Here is a 25510-nt window from a genome sequence, read left to right as displayed (position 1 = left end):
TAAGTCTCCCTGCACAATCCATCCTTGGCCTCTTCAGCACATTGATTATGCTCATAATGCTCACTCCTGCAAATATAGCTAGTGTTTCTTTTACTATAAAAGCTGTCTGGAAAAACTACAGCAAATTAATTTAATTGGTGGCCATAGGTGAATGTTTACTCTGGGCCAAAATTTTTAAACTTTTTGATGCTTAAAGTTAAGTACTTAAATCCATATTTAATTATCTAATTTCAGAGGTTCTAAGCACCTGAAATTCCTATCTCGTTGGAAGCTTTGAAATTCAGGCCACCCATTTTGGCCAGATTTTGGCCCAATTCTAAGTTTAGACATCCAAGTTTGAAAACTTTATCCTAGGAATCCATAGTTTAAAACTATATACAATGGCCATTCTTAAAAACTTATGATTTTAGGTAAGGTTAACTCATTATTTATAGTATTTCCTATCCTTACTATGTGGTAAAGTTATTTAGTTATCTTAAGCAATTGGCAAGTGTTCCTAGGTGATCACTTTACAAAGTTAATCCAATTAGTACAATTTTGTCTTCTTTGTCCATAATTGTTATGAAAAAAATCCATTTTATAAGGACGAGCTCCTGCTCTTCCTCCCACTGAAGTCAAAGAAAGTTTTGTCATTGACTTGAACGAGAAGAAAATTGGGCCTTAAATGAGAATAAAGGATACAAAGAATAAATTGATTGATATTGGTAATAACTAGAAAAAATATTACTGGTCATCTAACAGATAGTTCTTGTTGCTCACTAATGTGTGATATGTTTTGTTACACAAGACTAATCTCTGTTGTTGTTGGGTTTTTTTTATCTAATGCATTAGAAAACCCTAGGAGAGAAGATCCAAGACACAATGGTAGGGCACAGTGGGTCAGGTCCACGTGACCTGCTCTCACCTGAAAGTGGCAGTCTGGTAAGGCAGCTGGAGGTCAGGATCAAAGAGCTGAAAGGGTGGCTGAGAGATACAGAGCTTTTCATCTTCAATTCCTGTCTGAGACAAGAAAATGAAGGAACAATGACTGCTGAGAAACAACTGCAATATTTTAAGGTAATAAAAAAAATCATAGTTTTGATAGTGAGATTTCTCTTAATAGTTAGATAAAATATGTATCAGTAATGATAATATGTACATATGTAATCGTACATTCACATTTATACCTGCATTTATATACAATGTGTTCATGTAATGTACTGTTGCACACTTACAGAGAAGTTATTTTTCTACAGTAAAACTTCAAAGGGATGCTCTCTGTCATCAGAATTTTGCAAAGCAATTTGTGTCTTTTATTTTACTTCACTATAAACTTGGTTTCATTATAAATGATTACATTGTGTACTGCAGTATCTATATTGAACACTTTAGTTAATGTGTTATATAACACCCCAGTTTAATAGACATGAGACCTGAGTCTCCTCTCACTTAAGGCAGGAGTAGCTGTACTGAAGTCAGTAGTCCTGTGGGTGTATACCTGGTATAAGTGAGAGAAGAATCAGGCTTATTTACTATAGATAGGTAGAGATAGACACACCCACTATGAGATTGGCCACAATCTAGTCTTGAGCCTGGGACTGGTGATGGGGGATGCAGTTTACATCTTTGTCATATTCAGACCATTATCTCCTTTAGCTGGAGGCCAGGACTCACCTTTGCTACTGTTGGTATGAAGGACATATTTTATTGTTCCATTACGAGTTTGTGCAGGAGTATGTTTGTGTTAATGAAGCTCTGACTTGGTTGGACAACAAGATTGTCTTATGTTCATAGTTGTCAGTATGGTAGCTCCAAAACATCACCTCCTCGGTGCCATCTCACAGGTCACCTTTCTCTATGGATGATCTTTGACAGATGAAATAAGAAAGAAGAGGGATAGACCAGTAATCTTAGGGTTTTAGGAATCTTAAACCATTGTTGAGGTAAGGGTGATGAGGGTCGTCTCTTCTTCTGCAATATCCATGAAGTCTCAATCAGCAGCACTCTTCCCATGCACAATAATTCCATGCACTACTACAGACTAGGGACCAAGTGACTAGGTAGCAGTTCTGCAGAAAAGGACCTAGGGGGTTACAGTGGATCAGAAGCTGGATATGAGTCAACAGTGTGCCCTTGTTGCCAAGAAGGCTAACAGCATTTTGGGCTATATAAGTAGGAGCATTGCCAGCAGATCGAGGGACGTGATCATTCCCCTCTATTCAGCATTGGTGAGGTCTCATCTGGAGTACTGTGTCCAGATTTGGGTCCCACACTACAAGAAGGATGTTAAAAATTGGAAAGAGTCCAGCGGAGGGCAACAAAAATGATTAGGGGGCTGGAACACATGACTTATGAGGAGAGGCTGAGGGAACTGGGATTGTTTAGTCTGCAGAAGAGAAGAATGAGGGCGGAGTTGATAGCTGCTTTCAGCTACCTGAAAGAGGGTTCCTAGACTGTTTTCAGTGGTACCAGATGACAGAACAAGCAGTAATGGTCTCAAGTTGCAGTGGGGGAGGTTTAGGTTGGATATTAGGAAAAACTTTTTCACTAGGAGGGTGGTGAAGCACTGGAATGGGTTACCTAGGGAGGTGGTGGAATCTCCTTCCTTAGAGGTCTTTAAGGCCTGGCTTGACAAAGCCCTGTCTGGGATGATTCTATGATTCCAGATGGTAGACCGCTTACTGAGTCTCGCTTTAGTAGGACAGGATGGGAGTGGCTCTCAAGGAAGTGACTGTTGGACTAATGTTCAAGAAACGAACCACTGAAACTGATACCTCGGCAATTATAGCCAAGCCTTGAATCTTCCTGTTTTCAGGAAGATTGTTGAGAAGTTTATAGCAATGACCGCACTGCACTTTGGGGAGGGGATGGGGTTGTCTGGCTGGCCGAATGAAGGGAACTGTGCTTTATGGCTTGGGGGAGAGATGAAAACTGCTGCAAAGGGGTCAGCATGGTCACTTACTCATCCCCTGGGAATGAAGGGTTTAAAGGGGCAGCCCTGTGCCTAATGCCTCCTTTTTACACAGATCAGGCTGAGGCAGCACCCACCCTCCCTGTGGGCATTACGCTAGCCACCCCTTTATTTAGGGGAGCTGGAAAGAAATTTTTCCCTTGCCACTATATTGGCCTAGGTGCAGTTGGGGTTTTTACACCTTCCCCACCGTGGGTCCAGCAAGGGCTTTGTTCATGCATGGTTGGGAGGGATAGCTCAGTGGTTTGAGCATTGGCCTGCTAAACCCAGGGTTGTGAATTCAATCCTTGAGGGGGCCACTTAGGGATCTGGGGCAAAATCAGTACTTGGTCCTGCTAGTGAAGGCAGAGGGCTGGACTCGATGACCTTTCAAGGTCCCTTCCAGTTCTAGGAGATTGGTATATCTCCAATTGTTACCTTTTTTTTATATGTCACAACTCATTATTTAAGTGTAGGGCAGATGTCCAGTGCAGGTACTCCATAGGGAAGGTATACATGGCTTGGAAAAGGACTTAAAAAGAAGTGTTCATTAAAGGAACAAACAGGGGAGAGGGGTTGGGGACTCCTATGATTGGTACAGCAGGGAGCCAATTATTATAGCCCACTTTAACCTTCATATGAGGCAATGGATTTGCTGGAGGGACCTCAATGGAAAAAGAGGGGGAGCAGGTAATTACAGAATAAACCAGGGGGTTACTTGCACTGTACACTTTTATCTACAGGGTAGTCCCAAACATTTAATAATAAAGTTGCAGCATGATTAAATCCATGTCAAATGTCTCCTGTCCTTCTTTCGGTATAACCAGACAATGCAGATTTGGCATTTTCTGGAATTCTCAGTGTTCCCAAGATCTTTTTGAGTGAAACTGTAGACCTGGGTTAAGACACGCATACTGTTTGGTTATTTGTTTGACAATTTTCTGGCAGTGGACAAAAACAAATAATCATGCTGATTATTTTTGTTTTACAATTGGATTTGATGCGGATGGAATATTGTGCATGGACCCATAGACCTTCACAGCAATAGATGTAAGTTGTTAAAAGGAACCACTGAGTGCTCATTTCTTTTGGAAATCAAATCTTTATTTAGCTCCCTACCTATGGACTTAGGAGTCTAAGTTCACACAGCCATAGTATATATGGACACCTATACACTAGTCCCTGCATCTATAATGCACACACAACTTTTCAAAATGAAATAAACCTTTTATTCAAAAATTACGCATAATATCATGCAAAGAGACCTAATGATATTAAACAATGTGACACTATTACCTAAGATGTAACCAGAGCACCTCATTACATAGTTGATTAGCTATTAATTATACTATATAAACATCAAATTACTTATTTTCAAAATGGTAGCCATTAGAGTACAAAAAACAAGTACATATAAAATATGGTAAGAGCACATCACTTTGTCATGTATATTAAAACCATCTATGTCTCATTAAATCTGAAATCCACTATAAGGCCTGGTCTACACTAGGACTTTAAATCGAATTTAGCAGCGTTAATTCGAATTAACCGCTCAACCGTCCACACCAGGAAGCCGTTTAATTCGGCCTAGAGGGCTCTTTAGTTCGAATTCGGTACTCCACCCCGACGAGGGGAGTAGCGCTAAATTCGACATGGCTATCTCAAATTAGGCTATGTGTGGATGCAAATCGAACTTAGTAGCTCCGGGAGCTATCCCACAGTGCACCACTCTGTTGACGCTCTGGACAGCAGTCGAAGCTTGGATTCTCTGACCAGCCACACAGGAAATGACCCGGGAAAATTTGAATTCCTTTTCCTGTCTGGGCACTTTGAATCTGATGTCCTGTTTGGACATCGGGGCGAGCTCTGCCGCACCTGCAACGATGCAGAGCTCTCCAGCAGAGGAGTCCATGCAATCCCAGAATAGAAAGAGGTCCCCAGCATGGACAGACCGTGAAGTCCTGGATCTGATCGCTGTGTGGGGCGATGAGTCTGTGCTTTCGGAGCTGCGCTCCAACAAACGGAATGCAAAGACCTACGAGAAGGTCTCCAAAGCCATGGCACTCAGAGGATACAGCCGGGATACAACGCAGTGCCGCGTGAAAATCAAGGACCTGAGACAAGGCTACCAAAAAGTCAGAGCGGCAAACGGACGCTCCGGAGCCCAGCCCCAGACATGCCGCTTCTACGAGGCACTGCATGCCATTCTAGGTGGGTCTGCCACCACTGCCCCACCAGTGACCGTGGACTCTGAGTATGGGATAGTATCGACGGGCAGTTCCTCGGCGATGTTCGCCGATGGGGAAGATGAGGAAGGGTTTGTGGAGGACGACGCAGGCGACAGCGCTTACAATACCGCTTTCCCCGACAGCCAGGATCTCTTCGTCACCCTCACAGAGATCCCCTACCAACCCTCCCCGGCCGTTAACCCGGACTCAGAATCAGGGGAAGGATCAGTCGGTAAGTGCTATAAACATGGAAACATTTATTTTTTAAAAAACAGGAATAAAAAATATATAAAAACTATATAAAAACTTTTCCATATAAAACTATATAAAAAGAAGGTCCACACATATAGGGATGGAACAGAAATCCTCCTGGGACACTTCCACGAAGCTCTCGTACAGGAGCTCGAAAAGCCTCCGCAGGAGGTTCCTGGGGAGAGGTGCCTTATTTGGTGCTCCGTGGAAGCACACTCTTCTGCGCCAGGCCATCCTAATGTACAGCGGAATCATTGCCTCCACCAGCATGGCAGCATACGGTCCTGGTCTGTGCAGGGATTCTAGCAGCATCCTCTCTCTCTCTCTCCGAGTGACCCGCCTCAGGGTAATCTCGTTCGGCGACTGCTGCATCTAATTAGGGCAATTAGTGTACTGTTACTATTGTGAATGCTTAACTTTTACTTTGCATAGCAATGACCTTTGTTTAACAGCCACGTGTTGGAGGCCGCAGAGGAAAAGCATACAGTGATCTTTCCCGGGCACAGCCGCAAGGGGCTGGAACAGGGTCAGACTTTATGCTTTCCAGATTGCCTTCAGCGGGAGGGCACAGCTATCCATTAACTGTTAAGCAGCCTATAGTGTAGTGCTTACCAGGCCTGGCTGCTACACGGATTCAGCTGTACCGCCCCGCTTGTCCGATCTCCTGTGCAAGACCGCAGCCAATGAAAGCGTATTCCGAAATCTCGAACTTGTCCTGAGAGCTCGTGAGACTAGGTTCCCTGTATGGTCTTGTTCACAGAAACTGACTAGACTGTGTTCAGTGTTCGCAAACATGTATCTTTTCAAGGAAATCACTTCCTTTTTCCCATCAGACAGCTGCGGCTCTTTCACGAACTGCCCTGGCATCCCCCTCACAGAGGCTGGCGCAGATTAGGCAGCGAAAGAAAAAGACTAGGGACGACATGTTCTCGGAACTGATGGCTTGCTCCAGAGCTGAGGCGGCCGAGCAGAGACAGTGGAGGGAGACCCTATGTCAGCACCAGCGCTCACACAGCGAACGGGAGGACAGGTGGCGTCAGGAAGACCAGCAGGCGACTCAAACGCTGCTTGGGCTAATGAGGGAGCAAACGGACACGCTCCGGCGCCTTGTAGATGTTCTGCAGGACCGCAGGCAGGAGCAGAGAGCCCCCCTGAACTGTATCTGCAACCGCCTTTCCCCGCCACAAAGTCCTGTCCCCCCCTCACCCAAAATCACAAGAGGGAGGGGCGCTAGGGGCCGTGAAAACTGTCACTCCACCCCAGCAGAGCGCTCATGTACCAAACAGCTCTCATGCCATAAATTTTGAGAAGTGCTTCCCTTCCTGGATCACCCAGTCCCAAATCCAAGTTTCATCCCCCCACTGTGTAGTTGAGTATTAAGAATAGTTTGTTGTTATTCACTGTTTCCGTCACGTTTTCCTTGTCAGAAGACTTTGTGTGAGGGGGGGAGGGGCTTTTTAATTGCATAGGACAGCCTCCATTACCAGGGTACAGACTTGGGGGCAGGATCAACAGCAGGACACACACAGACTGCAGTCACTAGGCACCAGGGTCAGTCTGTGAGGTGTATGCTGCCCCGGGTCAGTCTGTGAGGTGTATGCTGCCCCAGGGTCCTAGCGCCTGCCATCCACAAATGGCAAGGCAGGCTGCCCTTACCATGCCCTTCCACCCTAGCCACGAGCCTCTCCGATGCCCTGAGCCCCAGCAAGAGCCCTCATCCACGGACACATACTCACCCTTCCCACACACCCCTCACCCCTTCCTACGCCCCAACCCCCAGCCCAGAGCCTGCATCCAAACTCCGTCCCAAAGACGGCACCCCTCACCCCTTCCTGCAAACCCACCCCTTCCTGCACACCCACCTGCAACCGTCCTCCCCCCAGAGACCGCTGTAGGAGCAGGAGCCTGTCATTCCTCTAGTGTAGAAGCGGTCTGTACATCAGTGCACACCGTACCCACCACAGTCCGCGTCCATGTTTCAACCCTTGAACAGGAATTCATAATAAAAGAAAACTTTGTTAATAATCAGTGTTCCATTAAATTTATTTTAAAACGTGTGTTGGAAGGGGGGAAACCTGGAGAACGGGGTATGTAACCGCAGATCGAAGTCAACAGTCACTGAAACAGGCTCAGGTTCAGCTTCTCTGTAAATCAACTGGAGAGTCATAGGTTACCCTGCTCTCCGAGGAACCTAGCTTTCAAAGCCTCCCGGATGCACAGCGCTTCCCGCTGGGATCTTCTATCGGCACGGCTGTCTGGCTGAGCGTAATCAGCAGCCAGGCGATTTGCCTCAACCTCCCATCCAGCCATAAAGGTCTCCCCCTTGCTCTCACAGAGATTGTGGAGCACACAGCAAGCAGCAATAACAACGGGGATATTTTTTTCACTGAGGTCCGAGCGAGTCAGTAAGCTCCGCCATCTCCCCTTGAGACGTCCGAAAGCACACCACCATTCTGCACTTGCTCAGCCGGTAGTTGAAGAGCTCCTTCTCACTGTCCAAGGCGCCTGTATAGGGCTTCATGAGCCAGGGCATTAGCGGGTAGGCTGGGTCCCCGAGGATCACTGTAGGCATCTGCACATCCCCAACCGTTATTTTGTGGTCCGGGAAGAAACTACCTGCCTGGAGGCATTTAAACAGACCAGAGTTCCTGAACACACGCGCGTCATGAACCTTGCCCGGCCACCCGACGTAGATGTTGGTAAAACGTCCCCTATGGTCCACCAGTGCTTGCAGCACCATAGAAAAGTAGCCCTTTCGGTTAATGTACTCGCTGGCCTGGTGGGCCGGTCCCAGGATAGGGATGTGAGTCCCATCTATAGCCCCACCGCAGTTTGGGAATCCCATTGCACCGAAGCCATCTATGACGACCTGGACGTTTCCCAGGGTCACTACCTTTGAGAGCAGTTGCTCAACGATTGCGTGGGCTACTTGAATCACAGCAAGCCCTACGGTAGATTTGCCCATGCCAAAGTGGTTCGCTACTGACCGGTAGCTGTCTGGCGTTGCAAGTTTCCAGAGGGCTATGGCCACTCGCTTCTGCACAGTCAGGGCTGCTCACATCCGGGTGTCCTGGTGCTTCAGGGCAGGGGACAGCAAGTCACAGAGTTCAAGGAAAGTGCCCTTACGCATCCTGAAGTTTCGCAGCCACTGTGATTCATCCCAGACCTGCAGCACTATGCGGTCCCACCAGTCCGTGCTTGTTTCCCGGGCCCAGAATCGCCGTTCCACACCATGAAATTGACCCATTGCCACCATGATCTCCACTGCGCAGCGTACCCTGCTTTGTGAGAGGTCTGCGCCACTCTGTGACTTCCTGTCCTCACCGCACTGACGGAGCCTCCTCGCCAGATTTCGCAGCAGCTGACTATGGAAGAGGTGGACGATAAGGTGCGAGGAGTTGACAACGGCCATAAGTGCAGCGATGATCGCAGCGGGCTCCATGCTCGCAGTGCTGTGGCGTCCGAGCTGTAACCGACCAGAGAAGGGCGCGAACAGATTTCCCGCCGGCGCTTTCAAGGAGAGAGGGCGGGAGTGACGGTTGAATGATGACAGTTACCCAAAACCACCCTCGACACATTTTTTCCCCCAGCAGGCATTGGGGGCTCTACCCAGCATTCCAATGGGCAGCGGGGACTGTGGGAACTGTGGGATAGCTTCCCACAGTGCACCGCTTCCAAAGTCGACGCTGGCCCCGTTACTGTGGACTCAGACAGTCGAATTAGTGTATTTAGTGTGGATACACAAATTCGACTTCATAAGGTCGAATCCACAAATTCGAATTAAGTAGATTCGAAATAGTCTTGTAGTGTAGACGTACCCTAAGTAAGTTTTTCAATCTCCACTAACCTCCTAGGGGGAGTATATAAAAGAGAAAATGGATATAATTAACAATACCACAATGTATAATCCATATATTTGGGAGAGAACATTTAGAACATTTTAAAAAACATTAGCTATGCCACTAGTTGGTAAATCTGCTAGCATTTCGTTTGACTTACTTTCCACTGAACTACGAGATTAACCTTATTACCATTGTTCACTACAGTATGTAAACCATTGTTTCTTAAAGGAAATGTATTGTCCTATGCAGATTATACCTATAGCTGCTGCATACAGAGAAATACTCCTGTTAATAAAATAAACACAACAGTGCTTTTGATTTTTATTCTATGGCATTACATTTTAAATTGTATATATGGTACAGGAAAAAGTTATTTCATTTCGCAGTTGTTTTCCTTTCCCTTTTTATTTGAAGAAAAGGTTGAATGCTATAGGTAAATGTGGTGAGGACATAGGATGGGAACATGATAGTATGTATGGGAAGATGTTTCATTCCCTAATAGACCATTATTTTGACTTATTTTTCTGTTATGAAAATTGACATTGGTTCTGCATTAACTTAGGTGTACTTTTTATTAATGTACTGCTGCACATTTTCTTTTGGAATACTGCTGTGCAGTAATAATACATAGTATTTTTGTAGCACTGTCCACCCACAGACCCATATGTGCTGTACAAACATAGTGAATGAAGCCTCGCTAAAACTTTGTAGTAGGTATAGTTTTTCCCCTTTTTAGAAATGGGGAAATTGAAACACAAAGAAATTACATGTCTTCCCCAAGCTCTCCCAGAAGGTCTCTGGCAGAGTCAAAGCTAGAACCCAGCTGTTCCAATTCCTAGGACTTTACTTTCACCACAAGACCATCCTTCCTGTCTCTAGGTTGCCTCTCTATACAGTCCTTATGTGGTGAAGAAAGACTGTTTCTTGTGTTGCTGTTTGTTTTGATTTAAAGTTCAATTTGTGCTGGATATGATTTTTCAGTTTTCCTTCATTATTATCGGAATGAATGCTAGCTACTGTCATCATTTGCTATACTGTGTATGATTATTTTGTTCTACATTTTTCACAGCAACAAAAAGTCCTATATATTCTGGTCAACTCAGTATTCTGTACATAGCACTAGGTACAACTTTTTTGGAAACCCAGCATACTCAATCACTCCCTCCATCAGCTTGCTGGGGCTAGAGGCTGCTGCAAACATTTTTCACACTCAGCTCCCAAATGAGAAGAATGAGCCTCATTTCAGTCTATAGTGACACTTACTGGCTGATCAACAGTGATGTTAACAGATTAGTCCAGCCTGCTAGGGGGAGGAGAGTTGTAGTGACAGGATCATTGTATACAAAGAAGGGGGTATAGGGTAAATAGGGGTGTTTTATGTTGTTGAGCATTAACATTTTTGACCGCTGCTTAGGACCTTTATTTCATACTATTGCTAAGCCCAACCATTATAAACCTCATGAATTAGAACCTCAAAAATCATGAGATTTTTTAAAAATATATAAATTTGGGGTTTTTTTTATTGCTCTTCTGGTTTTTGAGCTGTTAGTGTTCACCTTTTCAACCTTTTCCCTGCAATCATGAGGGCCAGAAACATACTCTTTTTTAATGAAACAGGAGATTCTCATATAAACACATAGCTCTAGGCACTGGGATTTTAACAAACAGGCCAAATATCATGAGACTCACAATTAAGTTGTGTGACTTGGCAAAACTGATTTCCTAGCTTAATGGTGTTGCCTACACCTGGGAAAGGGGTCAGGAGAGACCTGGAGCAGGAAGGGATGAGGAGTAAAAATGGGGAGGGGAATGCACATTCTTTAGCGACAGTTTTTTGTAAATCTTGTTATATGAGCATGGTCAGTGCAGAGAACTGTGTGAATTATTGGCTAGCAAAGGGGATTGACCTTATATTGATACAAGTATGCTGCTTTCCCCCCAAAAAAAACCCTTCCCAAAGAGGGGGGGACCTAATTACTTTATCATACATTCACCGTGTTTCATAACATCCAAGGGCTCAGTTCAAGATAAATGATCCATCATGAGCCAAAAAAAAGACAGTGTATATGGTCTCATCTCACAGCCAATCTATTCAAGGGCAAGCTTGGACTTGCTGGAGTTCCTCTCAAAATCCACTCAAGTAGCAGTGGATAAGCTGCTATTGCTTGTTGCCAGTCAACCTTAGAAAGTGCCCTCCACCTTCTTCTTGGTTATAATATCGGAGCACGTGCTCAGTTGAGTTGTCCATAATGCCACATTTCTTAGAGTTTTCTAATCTAATTTTATGTAAACCAATAAATAATGGACAAAATTTATAAACCTGAGTCCTAAAATTAGGCCCCTAAATCTATATTCAGGCACTGAAAATAAAATGTGGCCTGATTTTCAAAGGTGCTGAAAACCTGTCGCTCCCATTGATTTCAGTGGGACTGGTGGATGCTCAGCACTTCTGAAAATTAGGTCACGTATATTTGAAAATGTTGACAAACATTTTCTCATTAAGAGTTCCTAAATGTCCATGAAATGCTGCATTTCACAGCTAGCAGGTTTTCTATGTAAAGGTAGTGACCTACCAGCTGCCGGTAATATTAGTACCTCTGAATCACTAAAACCACTGCTGATAGGAATATTTCATTGAATTTGTGACTGGGCATGCCAGATATTGCCACATGAATATTTCTTAATTTATGGCTTAGGACTGTCACTTTGCTCTGCAGCTCTAAAGCAACTAAACTTTTTATTGAAACAACATAGATAGCAATGGGTAATTAATCATCAGTTAGTGAGTCAGTCAAACACTTTGTATGGTGCTTTTCATTATAAATATCTGCAAGTGTTGCTCAACATTCAATATTGCAAATCTTAAAAACAAATCAGTTAAATAAAAGCCCATGGATAAAGCTTATGCCATGTTTGGATAAGCCATAAAATTATAGCCAGAATCAAATTTTTATTTAAAAGAAAAAGCCAGCAACATGGATTTACAAAAAAGTACAGGCCCCAAGATGTGAGACTTTAGATAAACAATTGAGATCCATCAGGTCAAATACAAATTTTAACTCTGGTTGAAAGTTGGAAGCCAGTGCTGAGATTTGAGAAATGCATGAACTGTTCCTAAAGGTGTCAGCTATCAGTTTTGCTATTTCATTCTGGATCCATTACTATTTGTGTAACAATGCTGCTGGTAGAGCTGCAAATAAAGAATTAAAGAAATTCAATGTGGATGTAACAAAAGCATGCAAAACAGTTTCCAAATCAACAGAAGTCAGGGAGGATTTAATCCTTTCTACATATCAAAATGATTAAAAAAAAACCCGTTGTAATAATTTAAATATTTTTATCAATAAAGAGCTATCCAAAGTCCCAAATCTTTTCACAGATGATAAAACCTTACCTAGTTTAATTGGCTTAAACTTTAACAAGCTGGAAGACATCCAGTATGCCACTGTTTGAAATATAGCCTGATTAAGGTCAGATTCAAGAGCAGATAAGCTGAGTGTCATTTACAAAACACTGAGGAACCCCAAATGAGCTTTTCTGACATCCATCCTAAGGCAACATTTATATAGCAAACAATAAGGAAGCCAGCACCCAGCCTTGTGACGTTACATTACAATATAATGAGACAGATGCTGAATGATTTTTGCCAAAAAGGTGGGATTCTGCCACTGCCGTTGAGAAGCATAGATGTTTTCACATCTCCAAGTTACAGGTTAATGCTCTAATTATTGCTATTTGAGAGAGAGCTCACTTTGTGCTTCAGTTCGTTTTCCTTTTAAAGCCACAATCATATGAATTCCCATGTAAGGATAAAAATCCTACCTGAGACTGCAGCCTTCACCACACCATTCTGTTTTGATTTTGGATCCTGACCTGTGAATCTTCTGGTTGTGCTTTCTTTTTTTGCAGATCCTCACATTTTAAATAATCAAAGGTTAAAATTAATTGTAGGCCAATCTCAGTCTGTTTCTAAAACATTGTTTTGACCCTCATTCACTTCTACCTTATGGCTCCTTTACTCTAGCTCCCCCCTGCAAAAAAAAATGGGCCACAAAGCCAGAAGATCCAGCCACCAAGGAATTCCCACTGCAGAGGGGGAATGCCCCATATGTTATAGTGCAACTGTAAATAGTTCTCAACTAACCTGCTTCACAGCCCTTGGTTTCATAAGCAGCCAGATGCAAGTTAAGGCAGCCCTGAGGCCACTTTAACCCGTGTCAAGGGCCAAACCAGGCCTCAACAGCTCCCACAATAACAGAGGCATGAAGGTGTTATAAACCCATATTTGCCCCCAACCTTGAGTCCCTCATCTGGCAGAGATTGGATGCAACAATGAATCAGACTCTTTGTTTTTTTTATTTCATACTTTGCTTCCTGCTCACCTTTTTATTATCTTCCTTGTTGCAGAAATAATAACTCTCCTGTTGACATTATCACAAGGGGATCTACCTGAAGTAAGTGGATCCTCATGCTAGCAGCAAACATGAGACAGGAGGAGTCAGTGGAACGATCTTCAAGACTGGAATGGCTGAGCGATGTTGTGCAGACTCCCATAACAAACCACAGGAGACCTAACAACAGCATGGATGCAAAGATGTTTTCCCCCTACTAATTGTAGTCTTGCTTCAGTCCCTATGACATTTTCCCAACTCACAGTCCCCGTACACACCCAGTAATGTGGTCTCTCAAGCCAGCTGGCCCTCTTGTTTACTACAACTGGTCAGGGAAAAGAAATGGGGCTGAGACTCACCAGTTCCTCTCTTCCCTCTTCAGCAGGTAGGGTCTGTGGGTGAATCCCATGCTGTGAGAGAGGATATAGGAGACAACAGCTGTAAAGAAACTGCTCTGTTTCCTCTCCCTTCTCAATACCTTAACTGTAAGGACTGCCTGGTTAGAGAGAGGCTGTCCCAGCTGTGCAGGGTATCAAAACCAGGGAATCTGTCATGCAAAATGACACAGATTGTGCAAATGACGCACAGTTCTTCTCCCAGCCTTCTCTACTATCGATATCTAGAGAAGTGTACGGTCTGCTTTTTCCTCATTCCTCCAAAACAGGCCAGAAGTTCTGTTCTCCTAGAGGAACTGAGGTAGAGAAGATTTATTCCTTAGCCCCTAACTAGCTTTGCATCTTTTGGGAGCACCAGATACTTGTTCCTGCATACCCCCGCACTACCACTCTGGATGTCTTTGAAGCTATGTTGTTCCCTTGGCCTTCCTATCCATAGCTCTTGTATCTATGCAAGTTATTGCCTCCTGCTGCCTTTCATCTGCTGTTGCATGAGGATCCATTTACAGGAAAATACAGACGTCTCCTCTTCTAACGCCATCAGCAGGGTGAGAGACTTATTCCTGCAACAAAGAAGAATAAAGGAGGTGTAGGGGGGAGCAAAATGTGATCTAAAATAAAAGACAGAAACACTTCCACCATGCTGAAAATAGATTGATCTATATTAATTGACAGGTTTTTAAAAGTGAGGGTCAGTGATTTGGCTCAACTCCAAGGTTGATTTCCTTTATGAGATAGAAAAACCCAGTAGAGAAATGTCTGAGAGCTGACAAAATACAGTGTACTTTCTCCATTAAGGCCCACTTGATAACCACTGGATGCGATTATATGATTTACTTGATTGTCTATAATTGCCCCTTTGGATCCATTGCACTGCATTTACAGTCCAAATCAGACCACTATTAGTGGATTATTGATCCACTAAAGTCCTCTAGCACCATTAAATCCTACTAAAGAGAGTTTCTTTTAAATGGGTGGATCATTGACCGAAAAGACTGTAGCAGATCTTCTGTCACCATAATGGTCTATGGTCTATGAAACTTTCACACATTTGTCAGAAATCTACATCTTAACATTTGTCTGTAAGTGATTTAATAGTGATGATAAATATTCAGTACTCAGCCCAGGGATTAGGTGCTAAATTATTGGCTTTGATATTAATTTGAGTTACCCAATTTTTGCCTCAATTATACAGGATAGGTTTCCTAGATTTAGTCTTACCTGGGAGTTAATAGAACATCTGCCCATCAGGGAGTATTATTATGGACCATATTAATACCCTTATTCACAGTGAGTAGGATTTTACACTACCAGCAATCCCATTTATTTCAATGGGATTATTTGGAGAGTAAAGTAAAGTGAGTAAGGATATCAGAATCAGCTCCTCTATGAGGAACGTTTATTAAAAAAGACCATGCTTTATAGTTTATATTTCATCCCTGATGGTTTCTATTGATTGCATGTTACAAAATACTGCATACCACAAACATGAGATGACAACTTAGAAGGGATGGCAGTGTCTGGCAACATATTATTCGAGGAATGAACCTGACATGACATAATGGTGTCTGGAAGCAACAATGGGTAATAAAGTTTCAGTTAGGCAGTGTGACCTCAATCCCAGCACACACATGCTAATGAGATACGGGATAGTATCTTCTCACTTCCACATACAGGAAAATCAGGCCACACCTTTGCCTAATTAAACTTTCTCCGCCGAGTATAAATGGAAGAAAATAGTGGCTGTAGAGGAGAAACATTTCACAGCAGACTTTCCCTTTACTGGATCAGAGATCACAGGGAGGAGCACTTCACACCACCTGTTCCCTTTCCCTGTTAAATGAGAGATTGAAAAGAGAAGGTGGCCTCTTTAGCCTGGCTCTTGTTTATTTCTGATTAAAGAAATGGAAGCCTGTGAGCTTTGTTAAGGACTGAGCTCAAGAAGCCTGGAAAAAAACCTGTATATAAACATGGGCAAGATAAGACACAAAGTTGAGAAAATATTTTCATTTAATTGAATATTCTTCTTTTTATTTTAGATGAACTAACTCTTTGCAATAAGACTAGGAACAATGTTCCAGAAAAGAGTGCTTGTTGTCACTGCATAAACAGATATAGTTGAAAGCACAACAATATCTCTGCCTCTAGTGTTCCTAAGCAGACTCAGACATGGACATCATTTATTAGGAGTGGGGATGATGTTATTTCCAAGCGATCTTTTTGTTCACCCAGGTTTAAAGTTGCCTCACCAGTGTGACAAAAAAATCCAAAGGAACTGTCTTTTCTCTACTCTAGCTGTTTTCATTTTCCCCTTCCTGCCTCCTTGCCTGATCTCAAGTCTCTAAAAAGACTAAATCAGTTTATTTTCTATACACTGCTTTCCCATCTGAAGTTACACCAGGAAGCTCTTCTTGTGTCAGTCTCAAGGGAAGGAAGCACTCAGTGCCTCCTAGAATGTATGAAGACCATTGCAGAGAGACAAGGAAAATATACCAGCCTAGAAGCTCTGAAAGGGCTAGGTTAAGGAGGAGAAGGAGTAGGCAGAGTAGCCATATCTGGCATAAACCTAACTGTTACAGGTATTGGCACTAAAGCTATATAAATCTTTTTTTCTTACAATGTATATTTAGGTCTCTGGGTGGATACTGGGTTCTAAATGCTATGAGTCATCATAATCCTTTTTCATTAAAGTTGAATGAAACTCAGATATCTGAAACAGTACTCTGAGCAATAGGGGGGTTGTTTTTTATCTTCGGTCTGCTTGTTGAGATGAGACCTTCATTTCAGTTCAAGTTTTGAATTTAAATTAACTCCAAAACTCAAACCAAAATGCAGCTTAACCCACTGCGTTCTTCTCGGTTTCAGAACGTTGAAGATTTTCACCTCAACCTGAAGTTCTTCTCTTGAAACTTGACCCAGGTTTGCTGAAGGTTTTGCAAACTATGATGAACTGGTTAGTAAACCTAGCTCAAGTTTCAGATTTGTAATGCCAGATGAATATCATGTGGTTTTCAGGTTTTGTTACAAAAGATGTACAAAGCGCTAATATTCATGCCCTGATCTTACCCTTCTGATGCTGTCTCTATTTCTTTAGAATATGTTGCCAAAAATGAACATTTTTCACTACATACTTCAAAATTTCTCCCATTTTCATTGGGAGGAAAATCTTCTGAAATGTAAATGCAAAGAGGACAGAAACTGGAAGAGTCTGGACATGCAAACAGTGCCATAGCGGGCAAAATGGCTTCTTCCATCACCTCCCTTTCTCTCCACAAATTATTTGGAAATGGCTACCTGGAGCCAATGTAACCTACAAATCAGTGTGTGTTGTGAATAAGTTCTAAAATCTTTTAATGTGAAAATGAATTCTAATTAATGCCTTCTCCTCTCACACACAAGGAAAAAATAAGGCTTCAGAAGACGTGTTTCATACTTTAGTAGCAACGCTACATTTGCATCCAACACCATTTTTCTTTTTTTTTGTTAAAAGTTACCTTTCTGTAATTGCAGACTAGTTTAGACTTTAGATAGCAGCATCTGAACAATAATGGACACTTTAACAGATTATTGCCAAAAGTGCATTTTTTATTCCAGGGAGACACTGTAATAGATACCAGCATTTTAGTAATGATAAAAGCAATCTGTAAGCTATTATCGTTTCCTTTAGAGTAACTTAATCTTCATATTGTTTTATATGTCTGGAATGTTAATAGTGTTTTTAATTTAGAAGAAGTATATTACGTATTACTAATTACATGTGAATATGAACTAAGTACCAGGCCAGTGAACTATCTTCTTAAAAATAAATATATGTAAAAGTACTTAACCCAGCATAAGGAGTGGAACAAATAAATTAAAGAATGTCATACAGAGATAATAACAGCTTTTATGGAATAAGCCTAAGAGAAGCATCAATTCTAGATTCAGTATTGTGTTTTATTTCGTATACTGTACTTCAGGAGACAAGCTGGAAGGAATACAGGTGCTGCTTTTAGTCCCTAAAAATGCTGTTTTAATTGTAATTGTTTGCAAATGATTTCAACACCAATGTCTTTGTGTATCTTTTTTATAAGTCAGTGATCTGATTGAATTAAAATTAAACCCAACACACACAGTTATCATGGCAATAATAAATACACACATAGGTAGATTAAACTTACAAAAATGAAATATTTATGTTACAATACTTGTATGGCAGTTAATTTTTTATATCTCTCTCTCTCAGGAAAAAATATGGAATCACCATTGGAAATATGGATTTGTTTTAAAGAAATGTTGTGAACAATTTCCAAATTCGTTGTGCAGAAATAATGCACTGATCAGAGAATCCTAGAGAGATGTGTTCAGCATAGCAATTTAGTATCTTCTAATGCTATTAAAAGTATGACTTTTAAATAAAGGAAACCAGTTCACTATGGGTGATTACGAAAAACGTCGTAATCTACTTTAAACTGTCATTCCGTGTTTCTGACTTGCAATTAGATGATATTTCCAAAATGTCAATCCCTGATTCTGTTGTGTCCGTCATCGTAATAAAATGTGACAGCAAAGATATTATATCAATACTTTTTCCATAATTAGCATTAAAGATCTCACAAGGGTGAACCAGAAAAGTTATACAAAGGTTTTCCAGTGAATGGGCCTGCAGGCAGCATTATGCCTTTAAAATCTTTTAATATAGCCAAGACTGATGACAACCAGGAGACAAATCTATGTGCAAACCCGTTTGGAGAGAATAGTTTTGTGGTGTATGATGTATGTTACATAAATGAGCTTATTAGGACTCTCATCTATTTTATTATTGGTGCCCAATTTAATAGAGGCATTTAAAAAACAATATTTCTGCCTGACTCCTTGAAATGAAGAAGATACATTGATATAATTGAGAGCAAATGATTGCATGTTGTGCCATTTAATCATGTCATTTTTCAATTGCTGTTTTTTGCACTTCACTGCATACTTATAGAATATTTAGCTTCAATATAGATTAAGTCCCACCATTTGCAACTAAGCGGAGATCCTATATTAGGTGACATTTTCTTTTAACCTTGAAATCAGTTAAAACACCCGCGTTTGCCAGTATTTTCTTTAAAAGATGACAAGTCATCATTCACTTCCAGTCCATGGCATTTGGCTTTTTTTATTTTGAGGAATTACTTACCATTGGTTGTCTTTTTCATTCACTAATAGAAATTCTTATTTTCAATATTCATGCAGTATGCAAAGTTAATTTTAAAACACAAGCTGCAGCACAGCAAACAGTAGGAGCCAGCTAGCAGACAGCCACTGTCATCTCATGGAAAGCATTCTGTTGATACGTCGTAATTCCAACTTCCTGTCCCGCCACTGTTTTACATTATTAGTGATATCTGCATAAAAATAAAGGGTCAGACTTTTCATAGTCATTATTCTAGTTGTATGCCAACTCTGTTGAAATCTGTGGCGTTACATGGGCCTAAAGCAGACATAAAGTGGTGAAATTAGGCCCACCTTTGTTTTGAAGAGTTCATTTGCTGCTGTTTGTTCGCCACTTGAAAACATGACTCTGACTAGTATGATCATTATACTGAGAGCACCAGCAACAATTTGAGTTAAGGTTGCATAAGAGCTTCCTTTCTCAAATTTTTGGCTGAATTTTGCTAGCTTGGACTATGTCTGAATGCTGACTTTAAATAAATAAATAAATACAAAAAAAATCAAAATAAAAAAAAAGTTTGAGTAACAGTTCAGTCATTTTCCATGATTACACTAGATAGGAAAAAAATATAAAGGGGGATATAAAGCCTCATGCCTCAGGGCAGGCTGGCAAAAGTTAGGCAGAAACTTCCACTTTGGGGTGGTTATTTCACAATTGCCCTCAGTGTATTCTTGCACCTTCTTCTGAAGCATCTAATATTGCCCATTGTCAGAAACAGGATACAGAATTAGAGAGACCACTAGTCTGATTGGGTATGGCAATTCCTTTGTACCTAAAAGTACAAAGAAAGTGAAAAAATGTAAGTTAGCATCTGTGGGCCCTTCAGACAGCTTTCCTGACTCCAGAGACCTCAGGTATTTTCAATTAGATTGGGTCTTGAATTTTCTGAGATTTCTTTTTTTCACACAATACAATATTCATAAGTATAAAGTCAATCAAACTTTAAACAGGAGAGACAAAAAGGACTGAAACGCATTAAGACCTCATGCAAACAAATTTCATTATTTACTAAAAGTATGTGGAAAAAATCATCTAATCATTTTGCTACAAAAATCATCTAAATTTTTGTATATGGTAATTCAGATTCATACTATAGAAATACAGTTTTGTGATACTACTATAAGGTGGTATCACAACTGATTGAAAGACCATACTCAAAGAGTAGTTATCAATGATTGGCTGTAAAACTAAGGGGGGCATATCTTAGTGGGGTCTTGCAGGGGTCAGTCCTGGGTCTGGTGCTAGTCAATATTTTCATGAATGACTTGGATAATGGAGTGGAGAGTATGCTTATAAAATTTGCAGATAACAGCAAGCTGTGAGGGGTTTCAAGGTCTTTGGAGCACAGGAATAGAATTTAAAATGACTTCTGACAAATTGGAGAATTGGTCTGAACTTAACAAAATGAAATTCAACAAAGACAAGTGCAAAGTACTTCACTTAGGAAAAATCAAATGAACAACTACAAAATGGGAAATAACTAGCTAGGAAGTAGTACTGCTGAAAAGGATCTAGGGGTTATAGTGGATCACAAATTGAATATGAATCAATAATGTGATGCAGCTGTGAAAAAGGCTAATATTCTGGGGTGAATTAACAATAATGTTGTATTTAAAACATAGGAGGTAATTGTCCTAGTCTATTCGGCTCTTATGAGGCCTCAGCTGGAGTACTGTGTCCAATTCTAGGCACCTCACTTTAGGAAAGATGTGGAATAATTGGAGAGAGTCCAGAGAACAGGAACAAAAATGTTTTCAAAGGTTTAGAAAACATGTGGGCATGTTTAATCTTCAAAAAAGAAGACTGAGGGGAGACCTGATAACAGTCTTCAAATATGTTAAAGACTGTTATAAAGAGGATGATACTCAATTGTTCTCCATGTCCATTGAAGATGAAAGTAATGGGCTTAATCTGCAGCAAGGGAGATTTAGGTTAGATATTAAGAAAAACTTTAACTATAAGGGCAGTTAAGCACTGGAACAGGTTTCCAAGGGAGGTTGTGGAATCCCCATCATTGGAGGTTTTTATCAACAGTTTGGACAAACACCTGTCAGGGACGGTCTAGGTTTACTTGGTCCTCCCACGGCACACAAGACTGGACATGATGACTTGTTGAGGTCCCTTCCAGCCCTACATTTCTATGATTCTGTGATACGATAATTTTATCGTTTGTGAACAATTTCAGCTTATCAATTTTGTGCCATTGTCTAGCAATCGCTCTGCTTTAGAGATAAACATTGGACTAGATTGATGCACTGGTCAATGGCAAAATAAACTTTGTATTTAATAGTGTCCTTACTAAATTTCACACTCCATTTTTTGTTTTCTTTTTGGACTTAAAGGAAGAATATCCAGTTGTTGAAAAATATTGCTTAGGACTCAGTTCAGCAAGGAACTTAAACATGTGCCTAACATATGTGCATAGTTCCATTGAATTTAAGATGACTCCTCACATGCTTAAAATTCAACATATGCTTAAGTACCTTGCAGAATCAGGGCCTTAGTAGCCAAGCAGTAGTATTCTACCATGCTGTGTGAAAGTACATGATTCAACCTCTTGTCCCAGAACCATCCTGGGCACTAGGTTCTGCCTAGACAATGCTCTTGGCCCCTGGCTTGGGAGTGGTCTTTGATGTCATTCAGCCGTGGCCCTTCCAGATGATATATGGTGTGGTATTAGCAGGCTGTGAAAGGAGAGCAATCCAGCCCTTTTCAGCTGTCAGGGTGATAGTCACAAAGCACTAACCATAGGGTTATGCTGAGAGAAGAAAGATCTCCAGGGTTCTTCTGTGATGTGCAGGAAATATGTTTTAATAAACACTGCATTGTAATATTGCCTATATATTCACCAGACATCTCTATCTATATTGCAAAACATAGTTTACCATACTGGGACAATTCAGTCTAGATTTTCAAATAGAGGAGCCTAAAGCAAGCCTCGTAATTTATATATAGGCATCTGCCTGATTTTTTTAAACTGCAGAGCACCAACAGTTCCCACTGAGGGAAATCAGAGCAGTGGAATGTTCAGTGCTTTTGAAAGTCGGACAGGTGCCTAAAAATGGACTTAGGGTTTAAGGTTCATGCACTTTAGACTCCTGTGTCTAAAAATCCTGGTCCTCTTTGCTTTTCTTTTGATAAGTAATGGCTTTGATGATTATGAGTTTTTTGTAGAGGCTAATATCTCAAAATATAGAGTTATACTACACCTCTACCCCAATACAACGCTGGCCTCGGGAGCCAAAAAATCTTACTGCATTATGGGTGAGACCACGTTATATCGAACTTGCTTTGCTCTGCCGGAGTGCGCAGCCCCGCCCCCCCCGGAGCACTGCTTTACCGCATTATAACCGAATTCATGTTATATCGAGCCGCATTATATCGGGGTAGAGATGTATTTAGAAATGTAAAATGAAATAACTGGTGAAGATTTGGAAATGAGAACTGTCTGTGCACAATCACTGTATTCACAATATTTCACATGACCATTCCAGTTCAATAGTTGCAAAGTATGGATAGGAATGGGACACTGAGATATCATGTCAAAGATACAGATAATGATCATTTAGCAGGATACATAACAGACCATAAATACCCTCTGGAGTCATTGTAGCCTACCATTGTATATATTGTTTGTGTGCCTTTACCTGATTAAGTCTTCTAGCTCTACAAGAGTCGTCATTCTTTTCCGTGTTAGAAATGAGTGTTTCATCCTCTTTTAATATTAATCATAACAAAACTACTGTGGTTGAATTGTACTGTCACACCCATGTAAATCAAGAATAGCTTCCGTGAAGTTAATGTTATTGTGCTGGTGGAAAACTGATGTAAATGAGAGATGAATTTGGTCCTGTATCTCTGCTTGCAGATAATACAACGTACAGGTCTTATTATAGCCCGCATATTTTGGTTTATGAATGGAGTGGCCCTTAGTTTATCATATTATATGAGATTGTAACAGTATTATAGCATCTAATATTTTAGGGGATGCCATCATTAGGTACATCAAGGTAAGAGGATGAGTTAAGGGTGTGGGGCCAGATTCTCAGCTTCAGATTTTCACCAGGTTAACTGAGAGCAGAATCTAGCTCATAAAGCCATCATAATGTTCAATTTCTTTGCTGTTGCAGTGTTAAGTTTATTTGTACCTAGATTTTTTTTCTGGTGTAATATTAGTCTAATGAACAGCATCAGAAAGGAAATATTTCAGACATTTGATTACATCAAGAGCTGTGTAGGTATGTAGTAATGAATCCTAGGAAAATAAATAAGGGCAAGTTCAGGAAACTTAAGTGAAAATGCAGCACTGGTCTAAATTGAATAATAAAATTCCTGGTCATATTTTGCCATAAATAGTGGTTTGGGAATTTGTCATTCACCTTATTTAAAATTCAGAAATATTAAAGGTACAGAGTTCTCTCATTACAGAAATAATGGAATTCCAGCTATCACAGAGTTGGGGTAATTTAAATAGCTATAGAATGCATTATATCAATAAGTGGAACATCTGTATGAAATGTCCACCTGCTGATATACTACTCAGTGTACTTTACAATGAAATGCACTTAATCATTTTAAGACGTCTTCTAATGAAGCCTTATCGGGATTAACATTTTGAACACAAATACTTTTAGGCATTAAAACTCGCACTCTAAATGAGATTGCATTGTCTTGTTTACCCTTGTTGATTAATAAGCAATCTGTTAACTGTTAGAACAATCAAATTGTGCCAGTAGATTAGTAATTCAGCTATGTTTGTGGATATAATCATCATTTCTTTTGAAGGCTTTGAATTAAAAAAAATCATTTGTATGCTATCAGTAGGCAAAAGAAAGATATATATTTCTAGATATGTGCACCACTGTTTTGCTCCAGTCCTTCAGCTTAGGGTCATTGCACAAGCACAAATGCTTCTGGAGGGCAAATACTGTTTTGATGTACATCACTTCTAGGTAAAGCAATCTAATAATGCAGAAGCATAACTTACTTTTTATAGAATATTATTGTCTTCTTATTCGAGTTTAGAAGGGGATGTCCAGCTTAATTATCAATATTTTTCAGCCATTGGCACTTGTGAACTGCTCTGAAAGTTGATGAGTTTATTTTACTTTTTAAAAAAAACAGAAAATTAAAAACAAAATACCTGTCCCATAAGAGGAAACAAAAATGTTCAAATGATAGTTGAGATTTTCTCATAGGGTCATGTACTTTCATCTGTGGCATCCTGCAGAGGAAAACAGATGTTGGCAAGTTACAGTTTAAATTATCTGGGAAAACTCCATGCATGAAATACATTGTTACATACATAGTGTAATGCCATGAGAAGCACAAGTGCCAGTTAGGAATCATATACACCTCTATCTCGATATAACGCTGTTCTCGGGAGCAAAAAATCTTACCGTGTTATAGGTGAAACCGAGTTATATCGAACTTGATTTGTATCAGAGGGGTAGCCGTGTTAGTCTGGTTCTGTAGAAGCAGCAAAGAATCCTGTGGCACCTTATAGACTAACAGACGTTTTGCAGCATGAGCTTTCGTGGGTGAATACCCACTTCTTCGGATGCAAGTGGTGGAAATTTCCCGGGGCAGGTATATATAAGCAAGCAAGAAGCAAGCTAGAGATAACGAGGTTAGATCAATCAGGGTGGATGAGGCCCTGTTCTAGCAGTTGAGGTGTGAAAACCAAGGGAGGAGAAACTGGTTCTGTAATTGGCAAGCCATTCACAGTCTTTGTTTAGTCCTGAGCTGATGGTGTCAAATTTGCAGATGAACTGGAGCTCAGCAGTTTCTCTTTGAAGTCTGGTCCTAAAGTTTTTTTGCTGTAGGATGGCCACCTTAAGATCTGCTATTGTGTGGCCAGGGAGGTTGAAGTGTTCTCCTACAGGTTTTTGTATATTGCCATTCCTAATGTCTGATTTGTGTCCATTTATCCTTTTCCTTAGAGACTGTCCAGTTTGGCCGATGTACATAGCAGAGGGGCATTGCTGGCATATGATGGCATATATTACATTGGTGGAAGTGCAGGTGAATGAACCGGTGATGTTGTGGCTGATCTGGTTTGGTCCTGTGATGGTGTTGCTGGTGTAGATATGTGGGCAGAGTTGGCATCGAGGTTTGTTGCATGGATTGGTTCCTGAGCTAGAGTTACTATGGTGCGGTGTGCAGTTGCTGGTGAGAATATGCTTCAGGTTGTCAGGTTGTCTGTGGGCGAGAACTGGTCTGCCACCCAAGGCCTGTGAAAGTGTGGGATCATTGTCCAGGATGGGTTGTAGATCC

General features: G+C 41.1%; 1 protein-coding gene across 1 annotated transcript in view; it reads left to right on the top strand.

Moving 5' to 3' along the window:
• Positions 1 to 25510, top strand: part of AKAP6 (A-kinase anchoring protein 6) — a 304961-nt gene that overhangs the window by 243195 nt on the left and 36256 nt on the right. The window contains exon 11 of the mRNA XM_045013477.1: positions 832 to 1056. Within this exon, the coding sequence (XP_044869412.1) occupies positions 832 to 1056 (225 nt within the window). The remainder of the gene's footprint in view (positions 1 to 831; positions 1057 to 25510) is intronic.

The sequence above is a fragment of the Mauremys mutica genome, chromosome 4, assembly GCF_020497125.1.
Source record: "Mauremys mutica isolate MM-2020 ecotype Southern chromosome 4, ASM2049712v1, whole genome shotgun sequence".
NCBI lineage: Eukaryota > Metazoa > Chordata > Testudines > Geoemydidae > Mauremys > Mauremys mutica.
The sequence above is the reverse complement of the archived record's forward strand: the minus strand, read 5'-3'. Positions and strand labels throughout refer to the sequence as shown.